At 38.7% G+C, this 25,012-nt stretch overlaps 2 protein-coding genes across 3 annotated transcripts in view; one reads left to right on the top strand and one right to left on the bottom strand.

Moving 5' to 3' along the window:
- Positions 1–152: 152 nt before the first annotated feature.
- On the bottom strand, positions 153–8,128 carry Afti (aftiphilin). Of its 2 annotated transcripts, XM_074094257.1 has the most exons (5): positions 7,836–8,128; positions 6,239–7,572; positions 5,969–6,152; positions 5,531–5,638; positions 153–5,206 (listed from the first exon to the last, which is right to left on the bottom strand). In XM_074094257.1, exons 1-5 carry the CDS (start codon positions 7,927–7,929, stop codon positions 3,609–3,611), a joined length of 3,318 nt encoding a protein of 1,105 aa, XP_073950358.1. In that variant the 5' UTR covers positions 7,930–8,128; the 3' UTR covers positions 153–3,608. The 2 variants fall into 2 exon arrangements, with proteins under 2 accessions (XP_073950358.1, XP_073950359.1); XM_074094258.1 differs by lacking the exon at positions 5,531–5,638.
- Positions 8,129–8,520: 392 nt separating this feature from the next.
- Positions 8,521–25,012, top strand: part of alt (SMC superfamily domain-containing protein aluminum tubes) — a 29,053-nt gene continuing 12,561 nt past the window's right edge. Inside the window, exons 1-14 of the mRNA XM_074094819.1 lie at positions 8,521–8,757; positions 9,611–9,829; positions 11,024–11,203; positions 12,688–12,867; positions 14,363–14,516; positions 14,938–15,168; positions 16,845–16,999; positions 17,647–17,759; positions 19,198–19,351; positions 19,481–19,561; positions 21,722–21,915; positions 22,073–22,337; positions 22,379–22,625; positions 24,259–24,365. Of these exons, the coding sequence (XP_073950920.1) occupies positions 9,629–9,829; positions 11,024–11,203; positions 12,688–12,867; positions 14,363–14,516; positions 14,938–15,168; positions 16,845–16,999; positions 17,647–17,759; positions 19,198–19,351; positions 19,481–19,561; positions 21,722–21,915; positions 22,073–22,337; positions 22,379–22,625; positions 24,259–24,365 (2,262 nt within the window). The 5' untranslated portion in view covers positions 8,521–8,757; positions 9,611–9,628. The remainder of the gene's footprint in view (positions 8,758–9,610; positions 9,830–11,023; positions 11,204–12,687; positions 12,868–14,362; positions 14,517–14,937; positions 15,169–16,844; positions 17,000–17,646; positions 17,760–19,197; positions 19,352–19,480; positions 19,562–21,721; positions 21,916–22,072; positions 22,338–22,378; positions 22,626–24,258; positions 24,366–25,012) is intronic.

Consider the following 25,012-nt stretch of genomic DNA (forward strand, 5'->3'; position numbering starts at 1 on the left):
ACTGGACTCAAGCAGGTACCCATAAACACATATGGTTTTGACAATATTTCAGTATGTAATGTACAGGATTTTTTACCGATTGTATCAACGGAACTGATGTTAATCAAATGAATCCAAAATATACATTAGGTATGCAAATTAAAATATACAAATTCAAAATTTACGATTATGTTTATTCATTATTTCGTAAAATATATTTTAACATTGAAATTATTCTGAACCTCTATCAAATAGTACGTGTGTGGTGTGATACATTCAAATAATATTACATTTTATACAAGACTTAAATCATCATCAACAACACCCAATCGAATTGATATTTCAATTATTGCTTCGCACAATTAAATCAAAGATAGATTGATCAATTTATATTATCTATTTAAATACTTATATATAATCAGCTAAAATTCACCAATCTATTTACATATACTATAATCACAATTTTATTACTTTGCGATACGTCGTTTTATATCGCCTCCAGACTGGACGGGTTTCTATGACTAATAATAAATAAAATCTAAGTATAAAATATAGAAAACAGCAATACTTGTAAGGGTGGTGGTGCATTTCCGCTTGTTCGCAAGGGCGTAGCGAGGTACGGGTCCCCCCCCCCTAGAAGATGCAGGAGTGCTCACAAACCGTAGTGATATTACGTTTACGTAGCATTTACCATAGATTCTTGGTTTGTCTACGCTTATTCGCCCATGTAAAAAGTCTTAGATTATTTAAGTAAAAATGTAATAATAATACATTTTATATATTTTTTTGTTAGTAAATCTCTGAATACAACGTGTTATTTTCGATTCCCGTTAACTTCAAGGGTCAAATGAAGACAATGAGGGCTATCGCGTAGAATGCGCCGCTAGAGGCGCTAGTGTAGCGAGAGGTATCCGAAATGTCAAATGTCACTGTTTTGGGTGAGCTACGCGGGTTTATTTATAATTAGAATAATTTTGTGTCGTGTCTGTAGAGGTGTCCCACTGCTGGGCAAAGGCCTCCCCCCATGTCCTCCACTCTACCCGGTCTTGGGCGATCTCTGACCGGCTGCGAAGAAAGGCGTCCAGATATTTTGCAAAATTAAAACTATCTGAAATTAATTATGGCAAATACACGTTACGGGGTAATGAAATGAATGTCTGTGTTTTGAGAAACCTTTGTCCTCTCTTTTTTCCGAAAAACGGGACTACGTAACACTGCAGCATGATCGATATTTATATGATTTAAATGTAAATTTTGATTTCACGCCCGTAATAACAAACTAACCACTATACTTCAGGCAAGACCTTTGTCTACAGTGGCGCCAACTGGTGAGAGCGAAAAGGGTAGCCCTAATTTTTCCAAGACACTAGTGGTCCAACTCTAGCCGTTTAAAAGATAAATCAGTCATGTCAATGTCACTCGTTAAGATAGTGAATTTTACAATTCTACCTTTAACAAATGACAGTGAAGTTATATTATGTATGTTTTTTTTTCGATTTTGCCCAAAATTTAATTACCAGGTAGTTTCTATCAATGAACTGAGTCGTCTGTTGAAGTTAACAGAAATAAAGACAAACACGGCGTATAAATAAATCTTTACAAAAAACGCAATTCCTTTCCTCAAGGCTTATATAGTAAGTACAGAATAAACTACCCAACCCTGTACGCTTCTGTTATTTAAGCGATTATTCTTTTATTGCTCTCAAAGATATTCCTACTAATATTATAAATGCGAAAGTTTGTGTGTGCGTGTGTTAGTGTGTAAGGTGTGTGTGTGTGTGTGTGTTTGTTACTCCATCACGCTAAAACAGCTGGATGAATTTGGTTGAAATTTGGTATGTAGATTAGCTAGACGTTTGGAATCTAGGCTAGGCACTTTTTATCCCGATATTTCCAGAAAGCATCAGAAATCTCAAAATTTTAACCGCTAGGATTAGAGACACAAATGTCTTATATGAAAAGGTAATCCATATAAGACATCTAATTTTCGACATAAACCCACAGTAGTTTATGGGAATTTAACGAAATCCCGTAATTTTAATTGAACTGCCGGATCTTATGCTTTTGATAATCAGTTCTTCAGCGGAAAAATGCATAAACGATTCAATTATACGTAATAGTTTACTTCAAGTTTACACATTGCAATCTGCCATAAGCCTAGGGCAGTCAGAGTATCAAATCTGCCTAGAATCCGTCCCTGTATTGTCTGAGCTAGTTGGACTTTGACGTTTGTCCCGTATAATTAAAAAAAAAAGCTCATCAAACCATTTTAAATAAAATTGTCTAGGCTGGTGAGGAAATTTGCGAATTCCTCCCACTTTTTAGGGTTCCGGAGCCAAAATGGCAAAAACGGAACCCTTATAGTTTCGCCATGTCTGTCTGTCTTTCTATCTGTCTGTCTGTCCGTCCGCGGCTTTGCTCAGAGACTATCAATGCTAAAAAACTGTAATTTTGCACGAATATGTATTTAAACCATGCCGACAAAATGGTACAATAAAAATTAAAAAAAAATTTTTTTAGTGTACCTCCCATAGACAGTACCTCACATAGTAAAGTGGGGGTGATTTTTTTTTCTCATCTAACCTTGTAGTGTGTATTTTACGGTTTTTCGATTCAGTGATTTGTTTGCAAAGTATTCAACTTTAAAGTGCAAATTTTCATTAAAATCGAGCTTCCCCCCACCTCTAAAATCTAAACAGGTGGGTGGATAAATGTGAAAATACCTAAACTTGGAAGATTCCGTATAAAATACGAAATCCTTCGACACATATTTTGCGTAATATAATAATGGCTACGGAACCCTGTTTTGGGCGTGTCCGACACGCTCTTGGCCGGATTTCTATAATATGCACGATGGCGATGTAGCCTACCCAACGAAGACCAAAAACTCGTGTAAGCGAATTTTGGCATAGTTGTAGGGAATGGTGTTTTAAACCACATACTAAAAGTACTGATGGGTGGGCGCCGGGCGGTTGAGTACTGGTGTGCAGTAACAAAATAACATGATATTTACATCGATAGTAATGATAGAGCTATTAGAGATATTATGGCATCCTAAGGACATGAAAAAACTGTTTACGGTCTGTGCTAGTGCTGCACTCTAATGGCAAAAAATTGCAGTAATATTCCCTATTACAAATACCTAGGTACAATTGACAGCACTAATATACAATTTATTCCGGAATATTTCAGCACAGTTGGTTTCATGATAATTTATTTTAGGATTTTTCGATTGAGGTTATATTTTTTTTATACTTACTTACATTAATCGTTGTTCAAATTGCACCACCTCAAAGGCGTGATACATTTTGAGTTAAATTTTTTGATAAATACTTCTAAAATATTCCGGAAAAATTGGAAGGGATGTATTTGTTTTTTTTTTGTTTGCAGTTTTCTATACTTTATATATAATATATATTACAGTGCATTATAAAGAGTAAGAAGGAAAGTTCTTATAAATAATAATCAAAATATGGTCACAGAAAAGTATGTAGTATGTAGCCTCCGTAAAGGTGCTTCTAATGGATTAAATGAATACTACATCATACATTATAGAATACCATCACCCTATTTACATGTACTTAAGTACATTAGTTTAAGTACTTGGTAGTAAAGTTAATGCTGATCTGTTATAAATTTTGGAAGTGTCGGTTGCTATATGAACTGTGATTGTTTGATTTGGGTGTTATGTAATTTAGACTTGGAATGTCCAAAGCTTGGTCTTGAACAGTTAACTTATTTTGTTTACTAGATTTCTGCAAATTTAAATTAGTGTGAACATTGAAGCTAATCGTGTTGACACCGTTTTGAGGCGGAACTGTTGGACTTGACACAAAATCTGTCCATTCGTCGTCATCGCCGAACGTCGTGACCTTCTTTGGCAACGATTGTTGCGGCTTAGGCTTGCTAGACACGAATTCGCCCCAAATATCGTCATCTGGTGGGTGATTCTGAATAGAGCTCTTGTGATGAACGGGCGAAGCACCTTTACTGTTGCCACTAACACTTAGGTCAGTTTTTAATGAATTCAGTGTTTCCACTGGATTGAACCTTGACAAATCTTGCAAGTTTATTCCAGGATTAGGCCAGTTGATTTGCGAAAAACTCTCCAGTGACAAGGGCTGCAAAATTTGAGTAGAGTTAGGTTGAATTGGCGATGACGTCACTGTGGGTTGCAGAACATTGGTGGTCATAGACTGAGTGCCGAGTAGCTGCGGAGCCGGGATTTTTACAATGGGCTCCATAAACATTGAAGTATTTTCTACAGTAGTATTAAGCACACAAGGTTCAGTTAATTTCAAAATATCATTTGGTCTTGTTAGTGATATGGCATCAGACTTAACATTATCAATTGGAGGAAAAGCAACATCCAAACCAGTCTGCTGTTTTGAAGACAATTGTGTGGAGTCATTCTGACTAAAGATTGTTGCTTCCACTTTACTGAAGTTATCAATTGAAGGTACCACTGCTATTGGTTTGGATATTGGTAGAGCTGATTGGAATGTATCAAAATCGTCATCAAAACTATCATCATTTTTGTTAGGTGTATCTTGAACGTGTGTAGTACTATTAGTTAATGTATTTAAATTGTCAATTTCCAAGTTATGAGTCTTTTCTAATTCGATATTTGGAGTTTGTATTTCTTGGGTTCCATTATTCCATGTCGAATGAGACGTGAATTCGGCGAAATCATCAAATGTTTCTTTCACTTCTCCAGGAGAGGGCCAGTTTAAGGTGGGCATGGTTGGTTCTATCTTTATAGGCTGTAGGATTCCAATGGAATAAGTCGCGCTGGTACTCTGTTGCTGGTTTGTACGAGGTTCAACATAGTCTAATGATGTCCCACTTTTTGGCTGCACTTCCTTAGCTGGCATGCTAAATGATCCTTTAAAGTCTTGGAAATCGGAATAATCACCATCATCTAAACTTTTACTAACTACATTACTAGGAGACTCTGCCAATGTTATTGGAGTTGACTTTTTTGTATCTTCTATGGAAGATTGAGACATAAAAATGGAAAGTCCATCATAGTGTATTGTTTTGGATCTAGGCGTCTCAGAATCAGTAGGTGTAAAAATGTGAGTATCAGGCAAGTTTATTTGACGCAATGGCTGCACATCAAGTGTACTTGAGTATATTTTGTCAGGCTTTGTTGATAAAGTGGACTCAAATACATCTAATTCCGTAGGCCTCTTTGGTGCAACAGCATCGTTTTCTTTGTTGCTAACTGAAATTTATAATAACATAAATTAGGCAAACAATTAACATGGGACTGAACACATTAACCAAATTGTTTATAAGACAGCTAGATTACTCTTGTTGCAGATAGGTGAATATTAATCATATCAAAATGAATCTGGTTTAAAGGTAAATTAATAACAAGTTAGTATTGTTCAGTAATATTTCAAAAAAAAATCTGTTTTTTTTTAAATGTCAATATCACATTGGACATTTTAATTCATTATCTCAATCATCATGAGGTAAATAAACTTCTACAAGGCATATTAGTCTAAGTATATGTTCCTGCTGTTAACAACATATTGTTACTTACCGTGTGACAGTAATTCTGATATCTTGAGGTTGGAATGGTTGTGGGCCATTTGGTCTAGGGTAGCCATGAGGTGTTCTAAGTCTAGGAGTAAGGCTTCGGCATAGGTGACTATGGGAATAAGGTCAAGCAGAGTATACCGGGAGGTGATTGTTAGTCCATGTGCAAGACATGCAAAAGAATTTACAGTGATATAAAATTATTTATAATAAGCTTAATGTTATTAGCTGTATAGCTATACATACTGAGCATTATCCTTGTTAGTTTGTTAAAATGAATCATATTTCTTATTACAACTACTGTGTTAAATTCCTGTGCACTTATGTTCTTCATGGTTCACATGTTTTCTTAAAATTAAAATACCATTATTTAACTAATTGTGTAAAAATGTACATTGTTATTGCAAGTGAAGAAATAAGGTGGATTGGTAAATGCACTTACATTCTTGGCTGTCTGAAGTGAAAGGATCAGACCAGGTGCTGGTAGGCTTGGTGGTGTTTTTTTCAGAGTTAACTTCAGATTGGCTGGGCCCTGAAGGTGTGGACTGCTTCTGGGGCAGCAATGGCGCAGCACTCAAGTTGGCTGCATATTTTGGCATGTTGTAACTCCACTTGGGCCCAAATAACTGTAAATTATATCAAAATATGTTTAAGAGGATACAAATTGCTCTTATGAAGGGCAAACACAAATGCATAGGTATTAAATACTTACAATATTTCTAGAATCTATACAAAGGGCCTTCAGAAGTATTTTCTGACCAAATGAGCTGTTCCAATTGACTATGTAAGGCTGTCTCACGTCAGTCTCAAGTAAGTGTCCCCATGTTTCACATAGCAGAGCTTCTAGTTTACTGTCAAATGTACTCTCAGGTTCTGGTACATCTACTTGAAATATTGGATGTAGTATTTTATTGATATTTTCTAGTATCTGGCTTTCATTCTCTGAGGTTTGAATATCTAATACTTGAACATGAGATAGTGGATCATGTATTTCTTCTTTATCTTTATTATCCTGCATAGATGATTTAAAGTCATCAAAGTCTCCAAAGTCATCATCATCTTCTTCATCAATGTGGTGAGTTTGGCTTTTAGGTACACTTTTGTCTTCAGATTCTTGAAATGGTGGTGGTATTGTATTTTCTGCTTCATCAAAATGTGCCTCAAAAGCCCCAAACTCAGGATCTGGTTGATTATTTTCCCAAGGATTATCACAATCAGCCAAAACTGTTGATGGGTTGGTATTAGATGTGAAATTGAAGTCAGTAAAATCTCCAAAGTCATCATCTGTATCATTATTTAATTCATTTAATACATTTTTGGATATTGATGATTCTCTTACCATTTCATCCACAGATTCTGCTTCAACAATGTTTTGTTCAACTATTTGTCTATTGTTAATATCAGATTCATCTTCAGGGTGCAACATTTGATCTTCTTTAGGATTTGGTGCTTTCTCGATATTTGTGTTGGAAATGCTTAATATGATATCATCTACAGGGAAAGCAGTCCCATTAGCATTACTATCATCAATACTACTTATCATATCATCTGGAATGTATGTTGCTTTGTCTTTGTCAGAGGAATCAAACTTATCACTGTCTCTGTCACCTTCTCCTTCATTTTTAATACTGGAGGCAGAAGATTCCTCTTCTTCCACTGTTAAATTTAAATCTTCAATATTAATTTCCTCCTCATTGTTTAGTTTCTTGTCGAACCTGTCATTTTCTTTGTTTTCCAGTTTATTTTCAACACTCTGATTACTGTCATCATTTGGTATCCTTTCAATTCTTAAGTCTTCAATATTATTTAATTTAACTTCAGGTTCTGATTTATCATGTTCAAGTTCAATTTCAGTAGCCCTGTCAGTCCACTGGGATATTTCACTGTAGTTTTTGTCTTTATCTATTTCTGTACTGACACCATTGTTTACACTGTTATTAGATCTGTTATGAAGAGGACTTTCTATTGGTTTATTATTAGATACAGCCGATTGAAAGTGATTGTAAGTGGAAAAACTTCCGTAATCATACTCATCATCTTGAGACACTAAAAATGATAAACATAATTAGGTATAATATTTTGAAGTAAGTATGTATGCTATGAGCTGAATGACACTGACAAAGATTAAGATAAGCAGAAAATTAGATTCAGTAAGTTACATGTTTCCATAATTTACGTAATTCTAATTAATTTCAGTTAAATGAGACACGTAACAGTGATCTCTAATACATTGTCTTAATTATTACCATTTCATAAATAGGGCATTGCCGTGTGTAGCAAGTTAATTAAAAGACGAATTGTAAACTTACGGTTATACTGCAAATCGAAATCTTCGGGGTCTTTGTCGTCTTCGCACTGATCTGGTGGCGGCGGGGTGCTGCAAACAAGTGGAGGAATCGACATTGTCCACTATGTTGTTGTGTCACTCTTTCATAGGTCTTCCATGCGCATCAACATTAATTATTTACAGGCTTTAGTAATTTAAATATCACTACACAACATGTAACAGAATTAAGTGTGTTTCAGTATAACGAGGCCAGCTGTTATTAATTGACAAAATTTTGCTACGACGATTCACAATTTGTAATATTGAACTGTCAGAATCGCTGTCAAATTAGTCAAATACTATACAACTGCGTTCAATTTAGATGCAATCATGATACAAATAACACAACTTTGAGTCTGACTGAAGTAACAATAAATTATGTTTCAAATTAACCATTTATTCAGAATTTCCTTGTACAAATTTAAGAAAGTTTTCGGTTCCAAAAAATAATAAAACACAAACATTCCAAAATAGCATGGTTTGAGTATGAGCAAGATTGACTTGTCTCGCGCTTAAAAAATAAAAGCGATTTAGTATTTTTTTAACGAAAAATTCAGCTTCGGATTGTTGCAATCTTTGTGTATTTATCTAGATAAAGGTTGCAATGCAATCCCAACCCTATTGCGTTGAAAGTTTCCATAGATGAGTGTGTAAAGTTTCTGAACGAACGCCCTGCTGTTGCGTTTGGCCGCCCGGTCCGGTCCGGACATATAATACTATACGTACGTAGGTAGTATTGTGGTCTTTGATTGTGGTACAGACTCATTGACTGCTTGGGCTACCTATTTTCGTTACTATTCTCGTCTCGACTATCTAAAATAATATAAATGACTGTTCCGATACTAAAAGCACAGTAAATCCGACGATATAACTACTTATTTTGAATCCAGGATTTCCATGTACAGGTATGTAATTATTTGGTATTGCTTTTTGTTTTTTAGATTAGAGGAACAGTTAAACGAATGGGAATTTTTGCGTCCTTGATTGATAAGCTACACAAATAGGGCAATTTCGTAAATCTAATAAGCCCTCAATAAGCCTTATTTTGTGTTCTTGGTAAAAAATGATCGAGCTAGGGGAAAGTACTGTCAATAACCTTTGACATGACATGTGTCATTCCATCCATTGCTTACGTGTCAGCTCGTACCTTCATTTTGTGTAGTAGTTCTTCGTGATTTTTTAAATTACTCACATTATTCTACTGCTGTTTAATCGTGTGAGACCGTTAATTATAAGAAACTTTATAATCTAAGAATAAATTGAAAGGTAAGTGCTTTAATAGTTATTTATCGTTATTAAATCTTTACATTGCGTGGTGCTACGAGCGTTTTTAATTTGATATTCTAGCATTCATATAGCCGGTAAAACCTAAGTGAGAGATATTAATAAATATTGTGCACTTCTCTACTAAGTAACATATATGATTTATACTAGTTTGTATAGTTTATAAGCCTCGTCATCATTTTCGAAGTGCTGAATTGCCGTGCGCCGGTTACTAAACAAAATTTCTCCACACATACAATATTCTAATTTAAGTACTTTTATTTATTGTTTTGTAACCTACAGCTAACAAATATCCTGGAATATATTTTTTTGAAACCTTAATAAGTTTTGATCCTGCAACAATCTTATTCTGGCCTCATTTTGTGCAATATAATGTACTAATTTAAATTAAATTGTCATTTCATATACATAGTTGTAATAAAAAAAATTACCTAATTGGAATTAACTAAATAATGTGATTGTTGGATCTTGTAGGTGCATGCGGCAGATCCAATGGAGCTGCAAGCATTGCTAGTGTTGGGAGGAGTGGGGGTGGTGCTGGTGGCTGTGCTGTTGCTGATGGGGCTGTTCTCAGCTTCGGGCACCAGCTATGAGGAGGCCATCGCACAACAGCGCCGGGCCACTACTGAGCTTCTGGCTCTAGCTGAAAACAAGAACAAACCCAAGAAGAATAACAAGAAAGCTATTAAAAAGGTAATTATCAAAAACATTATTCTTATTTCGTTTCTTTTATTATAATAGAGCTATTATTATAACTACATTCATATAACATATTCTTTAGAAGGGAATTAAATGAAGCATATTTTTTTTTACCCATTTAGTGTCCCATGCATCACTAATAATAAAATTTGTCCTTAACATGATAGACATACCCCGGGACTTTCAGGGCACAAACAAATTAATAATTACCTCACTGCGAATTGTAAACCATACTTTAGTACTTTAGGTTTAGTACCAAGGCTTGTTATGAGATAATAATAATGTTAATTAATTAGCTGCAGTAAATTTAGTAGTTGATATGATTTTCGAAATAAATTATTAATATATTTTATAAATTTGAAACAGTAAAGGCGGCGCTTACTGTAACTATCCATTTTAACCCACTGAATGATTTTTCCGGTAGTTGTAATAGGTGCATATTTAAATTTCTTGAAGAAATCAATTGTTGCACTGTGTTTGCGATTGCAATTCTATTTCCATTGCCTTGTAACAATTTGTTCATGAGGTTTAGTGTGCTATAGCCAAAATGCTTATTTAAAACCAACTTCAATTTATTAAAAATATTTTCAAACTTAATTTGATTAAGATTGAAATGATTTCATCTTACGAAAATTTAATATTTTTTGTGTTTTAAATATCATGTCTCGTTTTTTCTAATTGATTAATTATACATTAGGTAGAAAGCAGCTAGAGTGCACTCTGTTTTTTAACTCGATACCTACTCTTTGGCTAATGTCAATCATCCGTGCCCCGAAAGTCCCAGGGTATGATGATAGACCAGGGGTCAGTAACCTTGAGTCAGAAAAGTCTAAAATTACAATTTACAAAATTTCAGTTTTTAAAGAGTTTCAATTTTTTTTCTTGCCAACAATAAATAGTACTTGCATAAATAATGTTTGGAACTAAACAGCCGCAGTTTCACATCCAAAGAGCAGCATGTGGCTCGCGAGTCGTAGGTTGCCGACTCCAGTGATAGACCATAGAGTAGTTTTTTTTTTACAAAAGCAATGCTCAAATACCTGAAATTATTTAAAGTAAATTAAATTTCTTTGTATTTGCAGTTTTTATGCTGCTGCAAAACTAGTTGTTCTTTTTGGAGATTTTGCCTCACATTCCTACACAAATATATTTTGCAACAACAAGATAAAAATATTTTTTTTATTGCAGTTAGCAAGAAAAGAGAAGAATAAGGAAAATAATGCAGCAGCTACTGGCAGCGAAGTGGATAGCGATGTGCCGGCCGAGAGTGGAGTGGACGAGGACATTGTGCCTCCCGTTAAGCCCCATGTTGAGTTCTGCCCTCCCATTATTGTAGACGTTCCCAGGGATACTCCTCCTAATGTTAAGGTAAGCTTCAATTCTTAAAATCATACAAGGCATCACTGCAATGATGTTTTGGCTATGCGGTACAGGAAGGTTTTTGGGTGCTTTACAATTGGTCTATAAATCTGTATTATTTGAATTCCTAAGGTCTTTATGCTTGCTGATCATTTCAAATTTCACATATATCTGGGCATTTCTCCACTAATTGGAAAATCGTTGCCCTTGGCCTTTTATGGAAAAAACATGTTGAGATTCATGTGAAATAAACTTGTCTCATATTATATCAAAAATAAAACTACCTATTTAATTAAAAAATTTCAAACACTCCAAAAATGGTCCCCTGACATGTCCCCAACCCAGAATTTGATAAGTATCAGATAATATTAGCTATGTGTTACAATTTAGCAAGATTTCTCTATTGATCTTAAAAAGATGATTACACCATTAATGATAATGAAGTAGTATTTCAATTAATATATATGTAATTTTATTACCATTTTTAATCAAACATTGTCCCAAGATGCAAGAGTACGAAAACAGTAACAGTGTTGCCTGATTATGATTAATATAAAAATAATTGATAAGATTGACATTTGTGCATCAATTTATATAGGTATACACAACACTGTAGTTATGATGCAAAACCATTTTTACTGTTTAATTCATTATAATTTGAAGAGATAGTTGGCAGGGGACTGCTCAAATTTTCCGATTAGTGGAGAAATACCCATCTGAATGATACCTATAATATAGATACATATTATATTTATTTCTTGTATATTCTACTATTTCACATAAATATACAAATCTTTTCATAAAAAATTATCTGATTTGTCTAATTGGACAAATATTCAATGGTATGTGAATATGACTGTGGATTATTATTCAGTGATGGGCCTGGATAAGTTGATAAGTTTTATGTTTGGTTATGATTTTGTTACAATGGGGAATGGGGATATGCACAGAACATTAATTTTCTTTTAAATGGTTTAACCGATACAAAACTGCAAAGTAAAACAAATGACATAAAAATCATCAATATTGTTGTAAAATAAGAAATGTACAAGCAAATTTCATTTGCATTCCTTTTTTTCCCAGGCAAATTAAATTCAGTATGGACTTTTTATGGTTGTCATGGCTTCTAACATCAAAGTCTCTGTCGGTTCTTTGTTCAATTGATAGTTTAATTAAAAAGGTCCATATCTTGGTGTTCTCCAATGATATTTAAAAAAATCTTAACTTGGTTTGTCTAACAATAAAGATGTATTTGAAGAAAAATAAACTCTGCATATTCCCAATTAAATCCAAATAAAAAAAAAACATTGGATGTGTACTTATCATCTTATCAAGTTATTGACGATTGTTGGGCGTGATCAACATTACTAGACATTTCAATACATACTTAAAAACATTGGAATGTAAATCATATTATTATTAGTTTAGTAGAAGGTAGGTGGATGGGTGCCGTATGTAGCCAAATTGTACAGATTGCACTACTGTTTGTGCAGATTCGCAAACGTGGCAAGGATCCAAAAGTAAAGCCGATACTGATTAACAAAGAGGATCCGAGCTGCATTAGCGATCCCAGCACGCCGCCCTCCCCCACTGGCTCGGTCTCCAACCACTTTGAGGAGATCCACCCCAAGGACGAATTTGAATTGTTGCAATCCTCACTCGCCGCCGAAAAAGTGAGTCTCGCGAACCCTGTCCTTGTCCGTCCCCCGTAGGCCTACCATTCAGTAGCCGCCATAGAAACTTCCATTTACAGTATTTCGATTTATATAAAGTGGCAATATGTAAAAGCTTTGTGTTTTGACTATTCATCTTTTTTTTAGTCATAGTCCTTTGCGCTTGATGCAAACTGTATTGGTAGTTACTTGTCTTTAATTATTTTAGCTTTTATTATTTTATTTTTTTGCATTTGAAATTTACCACGAGCTTTGCGGTTCAATGGTGCGTGCGAAGTTCCCAATCCGCACTGGGCCCGCGTTGGAACTATGGCCCAAGCCCTCTTGTTCTGAGAGGAGGCCTGTTTCCAGCAGTGGGACGTATATAGGCTGGGATGAATTATTTAGCGTAACAATAGAATGCTAGAAACACGATAATGTGGTTACAGCTGAAACACGCATATTATCAGTAGCTATTAACAAAATGGAGGTACTGTAATCAACAACTCTTCCAGTTGGAATGAAATACTTGTCCAAATTTTATCAATCTGATTGGTAGAGTTTGTTCGCATCTCTGTGTTTTAATTTATGACGGTTAATGAATGAAGGTTTTACGTTTGTTCTCTTCTTAGTTTTGTGTGGTGTTTGTTTAGTTATTTTGGGATCAATTTGGTAGTCATGGTTTTCGCTTCACTATGTGTTTTTATGCTAATGGTAATAGTAAAGTAACATTTATTTTACATATTTATAATATTGTTATTACTATCACAAATTACCATTGAAACTTAAGAACTGCTCTAATGTAAATAATCTACTGCAATAATCTTTTGTCGCTGCTTCTTTATGCCCCACTCAAGTGTGTGGAAGTAGTAGTGTGGAAGTTGCACTCAATTTGCTTGCTGCCTTAGTGCTAGAATGTGCCCATTGTTAAAATATGAGCATGATTTAGCTCTGCATGTTTAATTTATCGCAGAATATCTATGCTGCTTTAAAGGCCACATCATTGGTCAATGACTTTTTAAGCCCTGTTTGTGATGAATGACGTAATTGTAAAGCAAATAATTCGAAACAATGTTTACTCAGGTTTCATGTAAATTTTTATAGACGTTCTATGTATTGTAATAACAATTAAAGTTGAGCTTGTTATGTTAATTTGCTGCATATTCATGAAAAAAAAAATGTTTTTTATTCAATAAATGTGCAAATACAGTTGCTAAATGGGAATCTCAACTAGAAATAAAAAAAAATGTATTGGTTTGGTTTTTATTTTGTAAAATGTTGATTACTTTTGAGATAAAGTGACGTAAACACGTACATACATGTGTTGTGCCTACTGAGACTTTAACACATTGCCATTCTCAGTATTTTTAATCAAAAACAAAAATAACATCAAATGTTAATCCAAAACAGTAAACACCAATTGTTCTATCTCGTAATACTTATTTTCGAGCAGAGTGCCAAATATCTTAACGGTAAAAACCTTGACAAAATTACATCAAAATTGTTAATGCTATAGGCAGCTGACAAGAAGGAAGAAGTAGTGGAGAAGAAGGAGAAGCCAGGCAAGGCAGGCAAAGGCAAGAGCAAGCAGCCGGCGCCTGCGCCCGAGCCTGCCAAGGAAGAACGCGAGCGACGCAACAGCGGCGACGCTCCCAAGGAACAACGCAAAGGTATTTCCTGAGATTGTACACATTTTAAATAGCAGACATTTTGAGGAAGCTGACAAAATAGAAGTGCTATCATTGTGAAAACGTAGACGTTTTGAGAATTGTACATTTTAAGAAAACAGACATTTCAGGCCTGAGCCATAAAAAAAGCGAAAACCTAGCGAAATTATAATAGTTTCAGTTGTGTTTATTTGCTGCGGCCCGCCTTTAGCGCATAATTTGTCCGAGTGGCCCCTGGTCCTAATATGTCTTTGCATCCCTGGCCTAGCCTCGCTCCGCTCAGTTGTTTCCACCAAAGCTGTGTTGTTATGGGTTAGGTAAATGAAGCATTTCTATTGGTTGATGAAAAACACATTCCTCGCAACACATCCTCGTATATCTCTGGTGGAAACGCAGTCTAACGCCTGGGACATTTTGTTATTAGGCAAGAAATCCGACAAGAAGCCAGTCGAGGAAATTGTAGAGCCCCCCCGCGAGGAGTTGGTTCCTCCGCTGAACGCGCCGCAGCCGAGCGAGCTGACCACGGATAAGTTGCTGAAGCAGGCGCTCGCCGCCGCTCCGCCCGCGCCCGCCCCCGCGCCTGCACCCGCGCCCTCGCCGCCCGCTGTCAAAAACAAAAAGAAGAAGCCAGAGCCGAACGTGCTGTCCCTTATGGGTAAGTCATATTTAGCTTATGCCCACAACTTCACTCAAGTGAGTCTTGTGGAGTGAAAGGGAAAACTGATTTCCTAAAGTATTATGTCTGCCAAATTTCAAGACTCTTTAGTTTAGGTAGTCGCTGAAAAAAAAACGAGAACCATGCTATAAAAAAACGGCTTGAAGCGCGAGTCGTACTGACGCACTGAAGGTTCTGTGCATCTCTAAACATCAAACTCTAGGTACCTCTAGATCTAGGTACCTGTTCTATGAAGTACTGCTGCTGAGAAATAAATTATAAAGTTTTAATTTTTTCTCTATTCCGACTCACGCTTGACCGGTTTAGTTTTGTTGATTTGTAGATTTTTGCAGTTTTTGTACAAGCTTTTATTTTTTGTTTATTATATCATTTATCAGTTTGAGATTTTTTCTGTGTGGACCCTCAATTTTTTTATCATGTGTTTTTGAGTAGTGTCATTCTGTGTTAGCACAATGAGTGCACCCTCCTAGCTGCGGAATGTAGGAAAATTGAGCTATTTTGCTAGATATTGCTAAACTGATAAGAATACGCAACATGTGAAGTGTTTATACTTCTTATCACAGCAGATAAAACCCGGCTCTTCTATTTTATTTACTATTTAGTACTTTATTTATCTTTTCTGCGCTTTTTTATTGACGCGAGGACTAGGTTTAACTTATCTGTCGATATGCTATTAAAAAAATTAATTCTAAATGCAAACTAATCCAATTAAAAATGCAATAACCTGACCTACACACTTATAAAATCTATACGGTTCTGTCATACTCCTCATCATCCCTCCGAGAGTCAGTTTGTGCGTCACCACACTTCTTTGCTAACCATACAAGCTATTCTTTGGTTAATTCTGATATGCCGGTCATTAACATCATTATTCATCCATTATCAACATTGATATCGGTGACTTCCTGTCATTTGACATTCAATTTGTGCCCAAAAACGTGATGTAGGTTCAGAATGTTTCTTACAATATTATGAGACCAAAAACATCTTAGTTTACGTATGATGTAGTCTTTGATATCAGCTAATCAATTGTTGAATACGTAACAAAGTACTGCGGCGTGCTTGTTTCTCTGTCTGTTTCTTTGTTACCTTTCTGTTTGCTTGTTACCTTTTCGTCTAAACCGCTAAATCGATTTAGATTAAATTTGGTATACAGATACGCGCCCGAACAAAAAGGACTAAGATAGTTTTTATCCCTGAAAATTGCGTAGTTCCCGCGGGATTTCAATAAAAGAATTCTACGCGGACGGAGTCACGGACAACAGGTAGTAAATAATAAAAAAAACTGATTCTTATATTTGTTGCACCAAACTTGAGTGAAATGAATTTGAGGGTTTTGGCCCGCCGTGGCGCAAGTTAAGTTAGAGAGTCCCCACTGTGTTGCGTTACGTTTTACATATATTTTTTATGACATGCCACATTGATCCATTGCGACAACACGACGCAACGCAACACAGTGGAGCCTCTCTCTTAAGCCCGGTTTCCACCGCGAGCGGAGCGGACTCATTAATGACTTAATTTACATCGACCAACTTCATAGAGATCTGATGTAAGTACTTTCATGCAGCCGATCGTTGTACAGTTTCCTAAGTCATTAATGAGTCCGCTCCGCTCGCGGTGGTATGGCGGAGGTTGTAAGGCGTGGTCGTGTGCAGCAGCAGCAGCGGGCGACGGCGGCGGCGTGAACGTGGGCGAGCTGGTGCGCGTGGTGCGCGAGGCGGCGCTGTCCCGCACCGAGATACAGATCCTGACCGACGCGCTGCTCAACAAGCACCACGACCCGCTGCCGCAGCACTCCGAGTGGACTGAGGTAAGAGTAACAGCCGGAGGAGGTACTCTAACGACTAAACATAACGACCTTAACTGAAATAGCCCTATTCAAATAAAAACACACTCACTTGCACTTTCAACTAATACAGCGATTTGAATATCACGTTGATTGCCTTAGATTGACTGCCACATTTTGTTTTGTTTCATTGTTCGAATCTCGATAAATTCGAACATCAAACTATGAGCATAACATCATGTAGGTAGCCCAGCCAGTCTTATCCTACAGTACAGATGTAGTGTAATGGGTTTCCATCGTATTTTATCGGCAAAATTCGTATTTGTCGTGCTCTCTCATTTAGCTTTAGTAGGTACGTAACGTCAGCATTAAAAGTAGTGGATCACTTTTTTACCTTTTTGCTTGACGTTTAAGGAGTATGTGGCTGTAAAACGACAAAGGACGAAAGTGTACAGCTACTTTTGATGCTGCTCTCTACCCATCGTACAGCTGTTTTGACATTCGATAAATAATAAAGTACCATATTAATGGATATGAAAATGTCACTCATTTAATACAATAATTGATTGACACTTCGGGTGTAGTCGTAATCCAACTTTTCCCGATGCAAATACATTATGCACTAAATCTGTAATTATGGTATTATTACCTGGTTTATTTTTCTTCTATAGGGCCCCAACGATCCAATGCAAAAATTGAAGAAACAGCTCGCCGACAAGGAGAAAGCGCTGGCCGATGAAGTGGAAGCTTCGCAGGCGCTCCACGCCAAACTAAAGGAGCTGAGGTAAGAACTTAATCAGTCATGGCAATGTAATCGGATAATTTTTATGTAATTTGACAGTCAATGTAATTGGATTTATCCTGACGGCCAATATTGACATGTATGTGTGTGCGTGGCAGAGTGCACATAAGTTTTCATCTCTCCTGTTCGGAAAGTTTAATTTTCATGGGTAGATTGCCGGGTGGAAAATTGTGTTTTCATCTCTAGGGTGGAAAGTAATTTTTTTTTTAATTTTTCGATTAGCCACAGTTTCGAAGATAATTGAGTTACGTCAATGACACTTTTTTTTCACGTTTTGGCATGGCCCTCTAGATGCGCGTCGTGACCAAGGAGCTTATATACAACACTGGAGGTTGAACGCCGAACATCCGTTTGAAACAAGAAATTTGATCTTTTAGTTAGGTTAAGAAAGAGATGGGTGGAAAAGAGGTCAAACTTCTTTGTTCGGCGTTCAACCTCCAGTTGTGTAAATAAGCTCCTTGGTCGTGACCAACTTGATTTTTTTTATAGTTGGCCGTTCAAGTGGCCGAAAAGGTACCTATATCGAACCAGGTTGACCAGCAGTGGTGTAGCAGTATAGCACGCGGTGGTGCGTGGTGTTTTTGCTAATATACATTACGTAGACATATATAAAATGGCGGCTTTCGTCAACATCGTTGTGCTATATCGCTACACCACCGCTGGACAACAATACAGACACGAATTTCTCCTATGCGCCTCATATCTCAGCTTGTGTTGTTTCTTATTTAGCCACATAAGCAGAGACACTATGTCTATATTTCAGTTTGTATTTTCGATATAGGTTTTACGGGATGACCGTAAAAGTAACAAAAAATTTGGAATTGAAATAAAAAATACAAAAAAGATTCCAAAAAACCAATCAAAAAGGTACCGTTGGAGGTTGGATATAAGTAAATTCAATTTATTATTATTCTCATTTTTTTTGTAGTATTTTACTTTCCTCACAGTCGAAATCAAAAGTAGAGTGTCTAACTCGGGTGAAATTACCCATTTCCCCTCGAACTATTGGCGCTCTCACTTCGTTCGAGCGCCAGAAATATCTCGGGTGAAATGGGTCACTTTCCACCCTTGGTTATCAATCTACTATTTCATACCGATAGCTACGCGCGTACTGTCAGGTTAGACTTATTTAGACCGCTGACACTACTAAAACTCGACGCCACACCACGTCGTCCAACGAATGTTTCTATCTGCAACTGACCATAATAATATGGGACTGATTAGTATTCACACGCGTCGCAATCGTCACGTGGCGTTGCGTTAGAATGGTATGTTCGCGCCTTTAAAATGATTTCATCACACTTGCTCGTCAATGATGTTATTCCAAGCCTGTATACTAAAAGACAATCATTTTTGCATTTTTTGTCCTCGCAATTTGATGAAAATCATTAATGCACAATGTACTATATGATGTGTTTAGAGCGACGTTGAACGCGGAACGCGGGCGGTTTGCGGCGGGCGCGCGGGCGGCGGAGCAGGCGGCGGCGGCGGCGCGCGTCGAGCTGCACACGCAGCAGGCGCGGCTCCAGCGCGTGCTGGACGAGAACCAAGCGCTGCAGCAGGACCAGCTGCTGGTAAACAGTGCGCGTAGTGTGCAGCGCGGCCGACCAGGCGGGGCGGCGCGCGTATACTTCTAATTCCATTGGCATTATCTTAATTATCTTAGTTTCTATTCTACTCTTGATTATGTTTTTCTTTTGCAGCTTCAGTCTAAACTCGGTGCGGAAGAGGCTCAGGCCCAGAGAATAGTGCAAATGGAGATGCACATTCAACAATTATCTGAGGTACGTGAATAAACAAAATTTCATCAAATCTTTATTTCTCATCGCAATGTCGACATGGTCTTCTTCTTCTAATCACATCAAAAACTTTTTTTTTTACCTAAATTGAATATATATTATCTATTACTAGCGTTTACCCGCGGCTTCGTACGCGTAAATCATTAGATACAGCAGTTGAATTGAAATTCCGGGATTTTATTAAATTCTCGTGGGAATTCCCTAAAGTTACATCGTTGGTTTTCATTGACGTTAAATTAAAACACCCATGCCAAATTTCATGTTGTTATTTCGAGATTTTATCCCTACCCCGTGGGAATATCGGGATAAAAAGTAGCCTATATGTTATTCCAGATGTCCAGCTACAGACGGCACGGAACTAGAACAATAATTATATTTCCCTCTCCTAGGGTAAATGTGAGGAAGAGAGTAATATGATTTTGCGTTCTACTTTCGTGCCGTTTACTATATCTACATAACAAATTTCATGACTCTAAGCCAGCGGTTGTTATTTCGAGATTTTATCCCTATCGCGTGGGAACATCGGAATAAAAAGTATGTGATTCCAGACGTCCAGCTATCTACATAGGTACCAAATTTCATGACTAAGCTCAGCGGTTGTTATTTAGAGATTTTATCTCTATTCCGTGGGAATATCTGGATAGAAAGTAGCTTATGTGTTATTCCAGATGTCCAGCTATCTACATACCAAATTTTATGACTCTAAGCCCAGCGGTTGTAATTGGAGATTTTATCCCTATCCCGTGGAAATATCGGGATAAAAAGTATCTTATGTTTTAATCCAGGTTATAAACTAACTTTTTTACCAAATTTCATCCAAATCCATTCAGCGGTTTCAGCGAGAAAAAGTAACCAAAAATACTCACTCACAAACTTTCACATTTATAATATTAGTAGATTTTAGGTTATAGTAATCCTTCAATTAAACTTTCGATTTTACCAAATTTCATCCTCACGGAATCGTACAACATTCAGCTGAAGGTTTCTAGCGCCGCGACGAATAACCAGCGTAACCAGGAAGAATACTCGGCACTCACAAATAAAATACTTTCATATTTATAATATTATATGTTGGATTACCGCTGGGTAGCGATTACGCGCAATGGGTATCAATTACAATATTTCAACCTAGCGACATTATTATTTCCGCCTTCGAAATTTTCTTGATGACTCTTCGGAAGATTTTATACGTGATATCCAATTATGTGTTATTCCAATGTCTAAACATACAAATTTGATGACTGGTATTTCGTTGTTTAGAGATTTAATTGGGACTTGCATGACGCTATTCATAATTTGCTCTGTAGTTGCAGGGGCCGCGACGGTGACCAGCTGATGTTTCGACTCCCTAGGTCGGGAGTGCCGCAATATTCAGCGCGCCGAACGCAGTTACCTAAGCAGCATTTCAGATTTTATCCAATTCCCGTGGGAATTCAGGCCGTTTTATTGATGTTGCTGCATGCCCAGCCGCAGCGTGAAAGGGGCCTATGATTTTATTCCTACTTTCCGATATCTACATACCAAATTTCAGCTCTAAGCCCAGCGTTATTAGTTCAAGATTTTATCCCTATCCCGTGGGATAAAAAGTAGCCTATGTGTTATTTCAAACGTCCAGCTACCTACTTACCAAATTTCATGACTAAGCCCAGCGGTTGATATTTCGAGATTTTATCCCTATCCGTGGGAATATCGCCCCAGATGTTCAGCTATCTACATACCAAATTTCAACTAAGCCCAGCGAGATCCCGTGGGATAAAAGTAGCCTATGTGTTATTTCAAACGTCCAGCTATCTACATATCAAATTTCATGACCTAAGCCCAGCGGTTGATATTTCGAGATTTTATCCCTATCCCGTGGAATATCGGGATAAAAAGTAGCTATGTTTTATTCCAGATGGCTATCCGCCAAATTTCATCCAAATCCGTCCAGCGGTTTCAGCGAGTAAAAAGTAACCACTCAACTCAACTCACTCACAAACTTTCGCATTTATAATATTATAGTTGGAGTAGGATAGTAGGATTTAATATCAATTACATTAAACTAGCCACGCCTTCGATTGAGTTTCGAAAATACGTGATCCAATTAAAAAAAAACATTATGGTATTGGTTAATGGACTTGTGACGTTTCATAATGTGTGTTGCAGTCGGAGGTGACCCTGATGGCTCAGGTGGAGGCGCAGGCGCGCGAAGCGTACCTCGCACAGCAGCAGGCCGCCATGCTGGCCCAGCAGCAGGCCAGCGCAGTACGCGCAGCAGCTGGGCGACGCCGCGCGCGCCCGCGCCGACGCGGACCAGCGCGCGCACCACGCCGAGCTGCAGCTGCAGGACCGCCTCGCCGGTAACACTCCCGCAGCAGCCGCCGGCTGGCCCGGCAGCACGCCAGCAGTACGCGCAGCAGCTGGGCGACGCCGCGCGCGCCCGCGCCGACGCGGACCAGCGCGCGCACCACGCCGAGCTGCAGCTGCAGGACCGCCTCGCCGGTAACACTCCCGCAGCAGCCGCCGGCTGGCCCGGCAGCACGCCAGCAGTACGCGCAGCAGCTGGGCGACGCCGCGCGCGCCCGCGCCGACGCGGACCAGCGCGCGCACCACGCCGAGCTGCAGCTGCAGGACCGCCTCGCCGGTAACACTCCCGCAGCAGCCGCCGGCTGGCCCGGCAGCACGCCAGCAGTACGCGCAGCAGCTGGGCGACGCCGCGCGCGCCCGCGCCGACGCGGACCAGCGCGCGCACCACGCCGAGCTGCAGCTGCAGGACCGCCTCGCCGGTAACACTCCCGCAGCAGCCGCCGGCTGGCCCGGCAGCACGCCAGCAGTACGCGCAGCAGCTGGGCGACGCCGCGCGCGCCCGCGCCGACGCGGACCAGCGCGCGCACCACGCCGAGCTGCAGCTGCAGGACCGCCTCGCCGGTAACACTCCCGCAGCAGCCGCCGGCTGGCCCGGCAGCACGCCAGCAGTACGCGCAGCAGCTGGGCGACGCCGCGCGCGCCCGCGCCGACGCGGACCAGCGCGCGCACCACGCCGAGCTGCAGCTGCAGGACCGCCTCGCCGGTAACACTCCCGCAGCAGCCGCCGGCTGGCCCGGCAGCACGCCAGCAGTACGCGCAGCATGCAGCCGGCAGCATGTCAGCGAGAAAGCGCGATCGACGTGACGTGCTTACACAAATTTCTTTCGCGGGCATATGTCACTGCCGAGAAAGAGGTGGCAGCAGGAGCAGAGGTCTCTCCGTCCTGGTGATCTTGTGCTGGTCGTGGACCCCGGCTCCCCACGCAATGTCTGGCAACGAGGTAGATTTTTGCAGGATGAGACGGGCGAACAAGAGTCGTCGAGATCTCTATTCAAAGCGGCACGCTGCGCCGGTCAGCGTCTCGCGTCGCTCCCCTGCCTTTGGTTGAAGAGTGCTAAAGCGAAGGGGGGGCTATGTTAGCGACGCGCTCGGCTGTACTTGCCCTATGTATACGGTGTGCGCCTGCTTTAAAAACGTCGCCGTCAGCGAGTGGTTTTGTTCTCATATGTCAGGCCAACCGAGCGCCGCTTCCCTAAATTGTTATAATTCGGATCTAGAGAAATAGGTACTTTTTATATCTAAAAGCTGTATATCATTTTCCTAAACGCAGTAAAGAAGTGTTCTATTTTATTACAACCAGTGCACCATATCCTACAAAGTGGTTTTTGTTTGTTTCTAAATAAAAATTCCTCCACATTACATTTACGCGCAAAAGACTACCTATCAATTCAATACTGAATTCTGCCTGGATGACGTTGTTCTTCGCAAGGTTAGTAGTGTGAGGGCCCTAGGTGTTCACCTGGACTCCAAGCTTAATTTTATCGGACATTTCGAATCCGTGATAAAAGCAAGTAATAAAATGTTAGGCATCATACAGCGCATAGGTCGTAACTTCACGCAAATTAAAACATTTCAGACACTTTTTAATTCTCTGGTTCGCTCGCGTCTGGAATACTGTAGTCAGGTTTGGAATCCTTTGTATCGGGTTCACATAAGTCGCTTAGAGAGAGTGCAGCGCTCCTGCACTAGGTTTTTGGTATTTAGGGCGCATGATAGTGGCATTAATCGACGCGCTAATTTACTTATAATTTACATTAATTTAAATGTCTTGTTCATGTACTGTTGGCATGTCTAATAAATAAATAAATTATATAAAATAAATAAAATAAAATATTTCGGGAATTTCAGAAACGGCTCCAATGATTTCGATGAAATTTGGTATGTAGGGGTTTTCGGAGATGTTAAATCGATCTAGCTTGGTCTTATCTCTGGGAAAACGCTTATTAACGAGTTTTAGCCCGAGCAAAGCTCTGTCACCCAGGTAATACCTAGGCAGGCAGGCAGGTATTACAATACAGCACTATTACTTAATGCCGTGCGAGCTGGCAGCACAAAATAGCAATATACTAATTTAAACTTATCATAACGATTGGTAGTTTACTGAAGGTCAGTATGAATGGACGTGTCAAAGTCGAGTAAATACACTAAACCATTTTATCTGAACCACGTTCAGTCAAAATGATTTATTTGCAGACTGAATACAGCCAAGTATTTAAATAAATTTTAATTTATACCTATCGGAACCACTCGAAAATATGAAAACTTTACTATACATCAAAAGATAGCTGTAGAGCCTAAGGACTTGCTTTACTTACGTATGTCCTATTTTGTTGCAGCATTGACTGATCTCCAGAATGAGATACAACGGTTAACGAGCCGCGCACAGTTCGCCGAAACCAACGCTGAGAAACTGAAGGAGGAAGCAGAGTCACAAAAACAGCAGGTGAATATTGCATAAGCTAATGAACAATCTACAAGAAACTTTCAAGATGTACATACCCTACGACCTTTATAAAAAAATTGTCAAGTGCTAGTCGGACTCGTACATGAAGGGTTCCGTAAACAGTTCAGTAAAAGTTATTCTTAAAATTCTTCTAATATGAGTTTTTTTGTGCTGATTGTACTTTATGCCCCTGGTTACCAAAGTACTCGTCAAGACGACAAACGAGTCCAAACTCGATGCGGTCGTGTCGTTTATCACAGAGTTCCTATGGTCACCCGTTAGCTTTATCATCAGATCAACTCCATGTTATAATAAAATTGCATTGGGATCGTATTTATACATGCGTGTAAAATTTCAGCTCAATCGGTTGAAGATATCCACTTCAAATTTGAGTTGAAAGATTCCACCCGAACAAACAGTTACATTACACTGCAAATAAATATAATGCTTGTAACAAGTTTTTGTTAAAAATTTGATTTTTAATACAAGCTTTTTGCCGAATGTAATTTTTGTTGACTTTTCTTGCATTGTCGTCTAACTACATATCTGTACAAAATTTCAAGTCGGTACTATTAACTATTGAGGAGTTCCCTTCTGCAAAGACGATCCTGGCAGGATCACCGAAATGACACTACCAGATTATTGTA

This window comes from Choristoneura fumiferana, chromosome 11 (assembly GCF_025370935.1).
Source record: "Choristoneura fumiferana chromosome 11, NRCan_CFum_1, whole genome shotgun sequence".
Taxonomy (NCBI): domain Eukaryota; kingdom Metazoa; phylum Arthropoda; class Insecta; order Lepidoptera; family Tortricidae; genus Choristoneura; species Choristoneura fumiferana.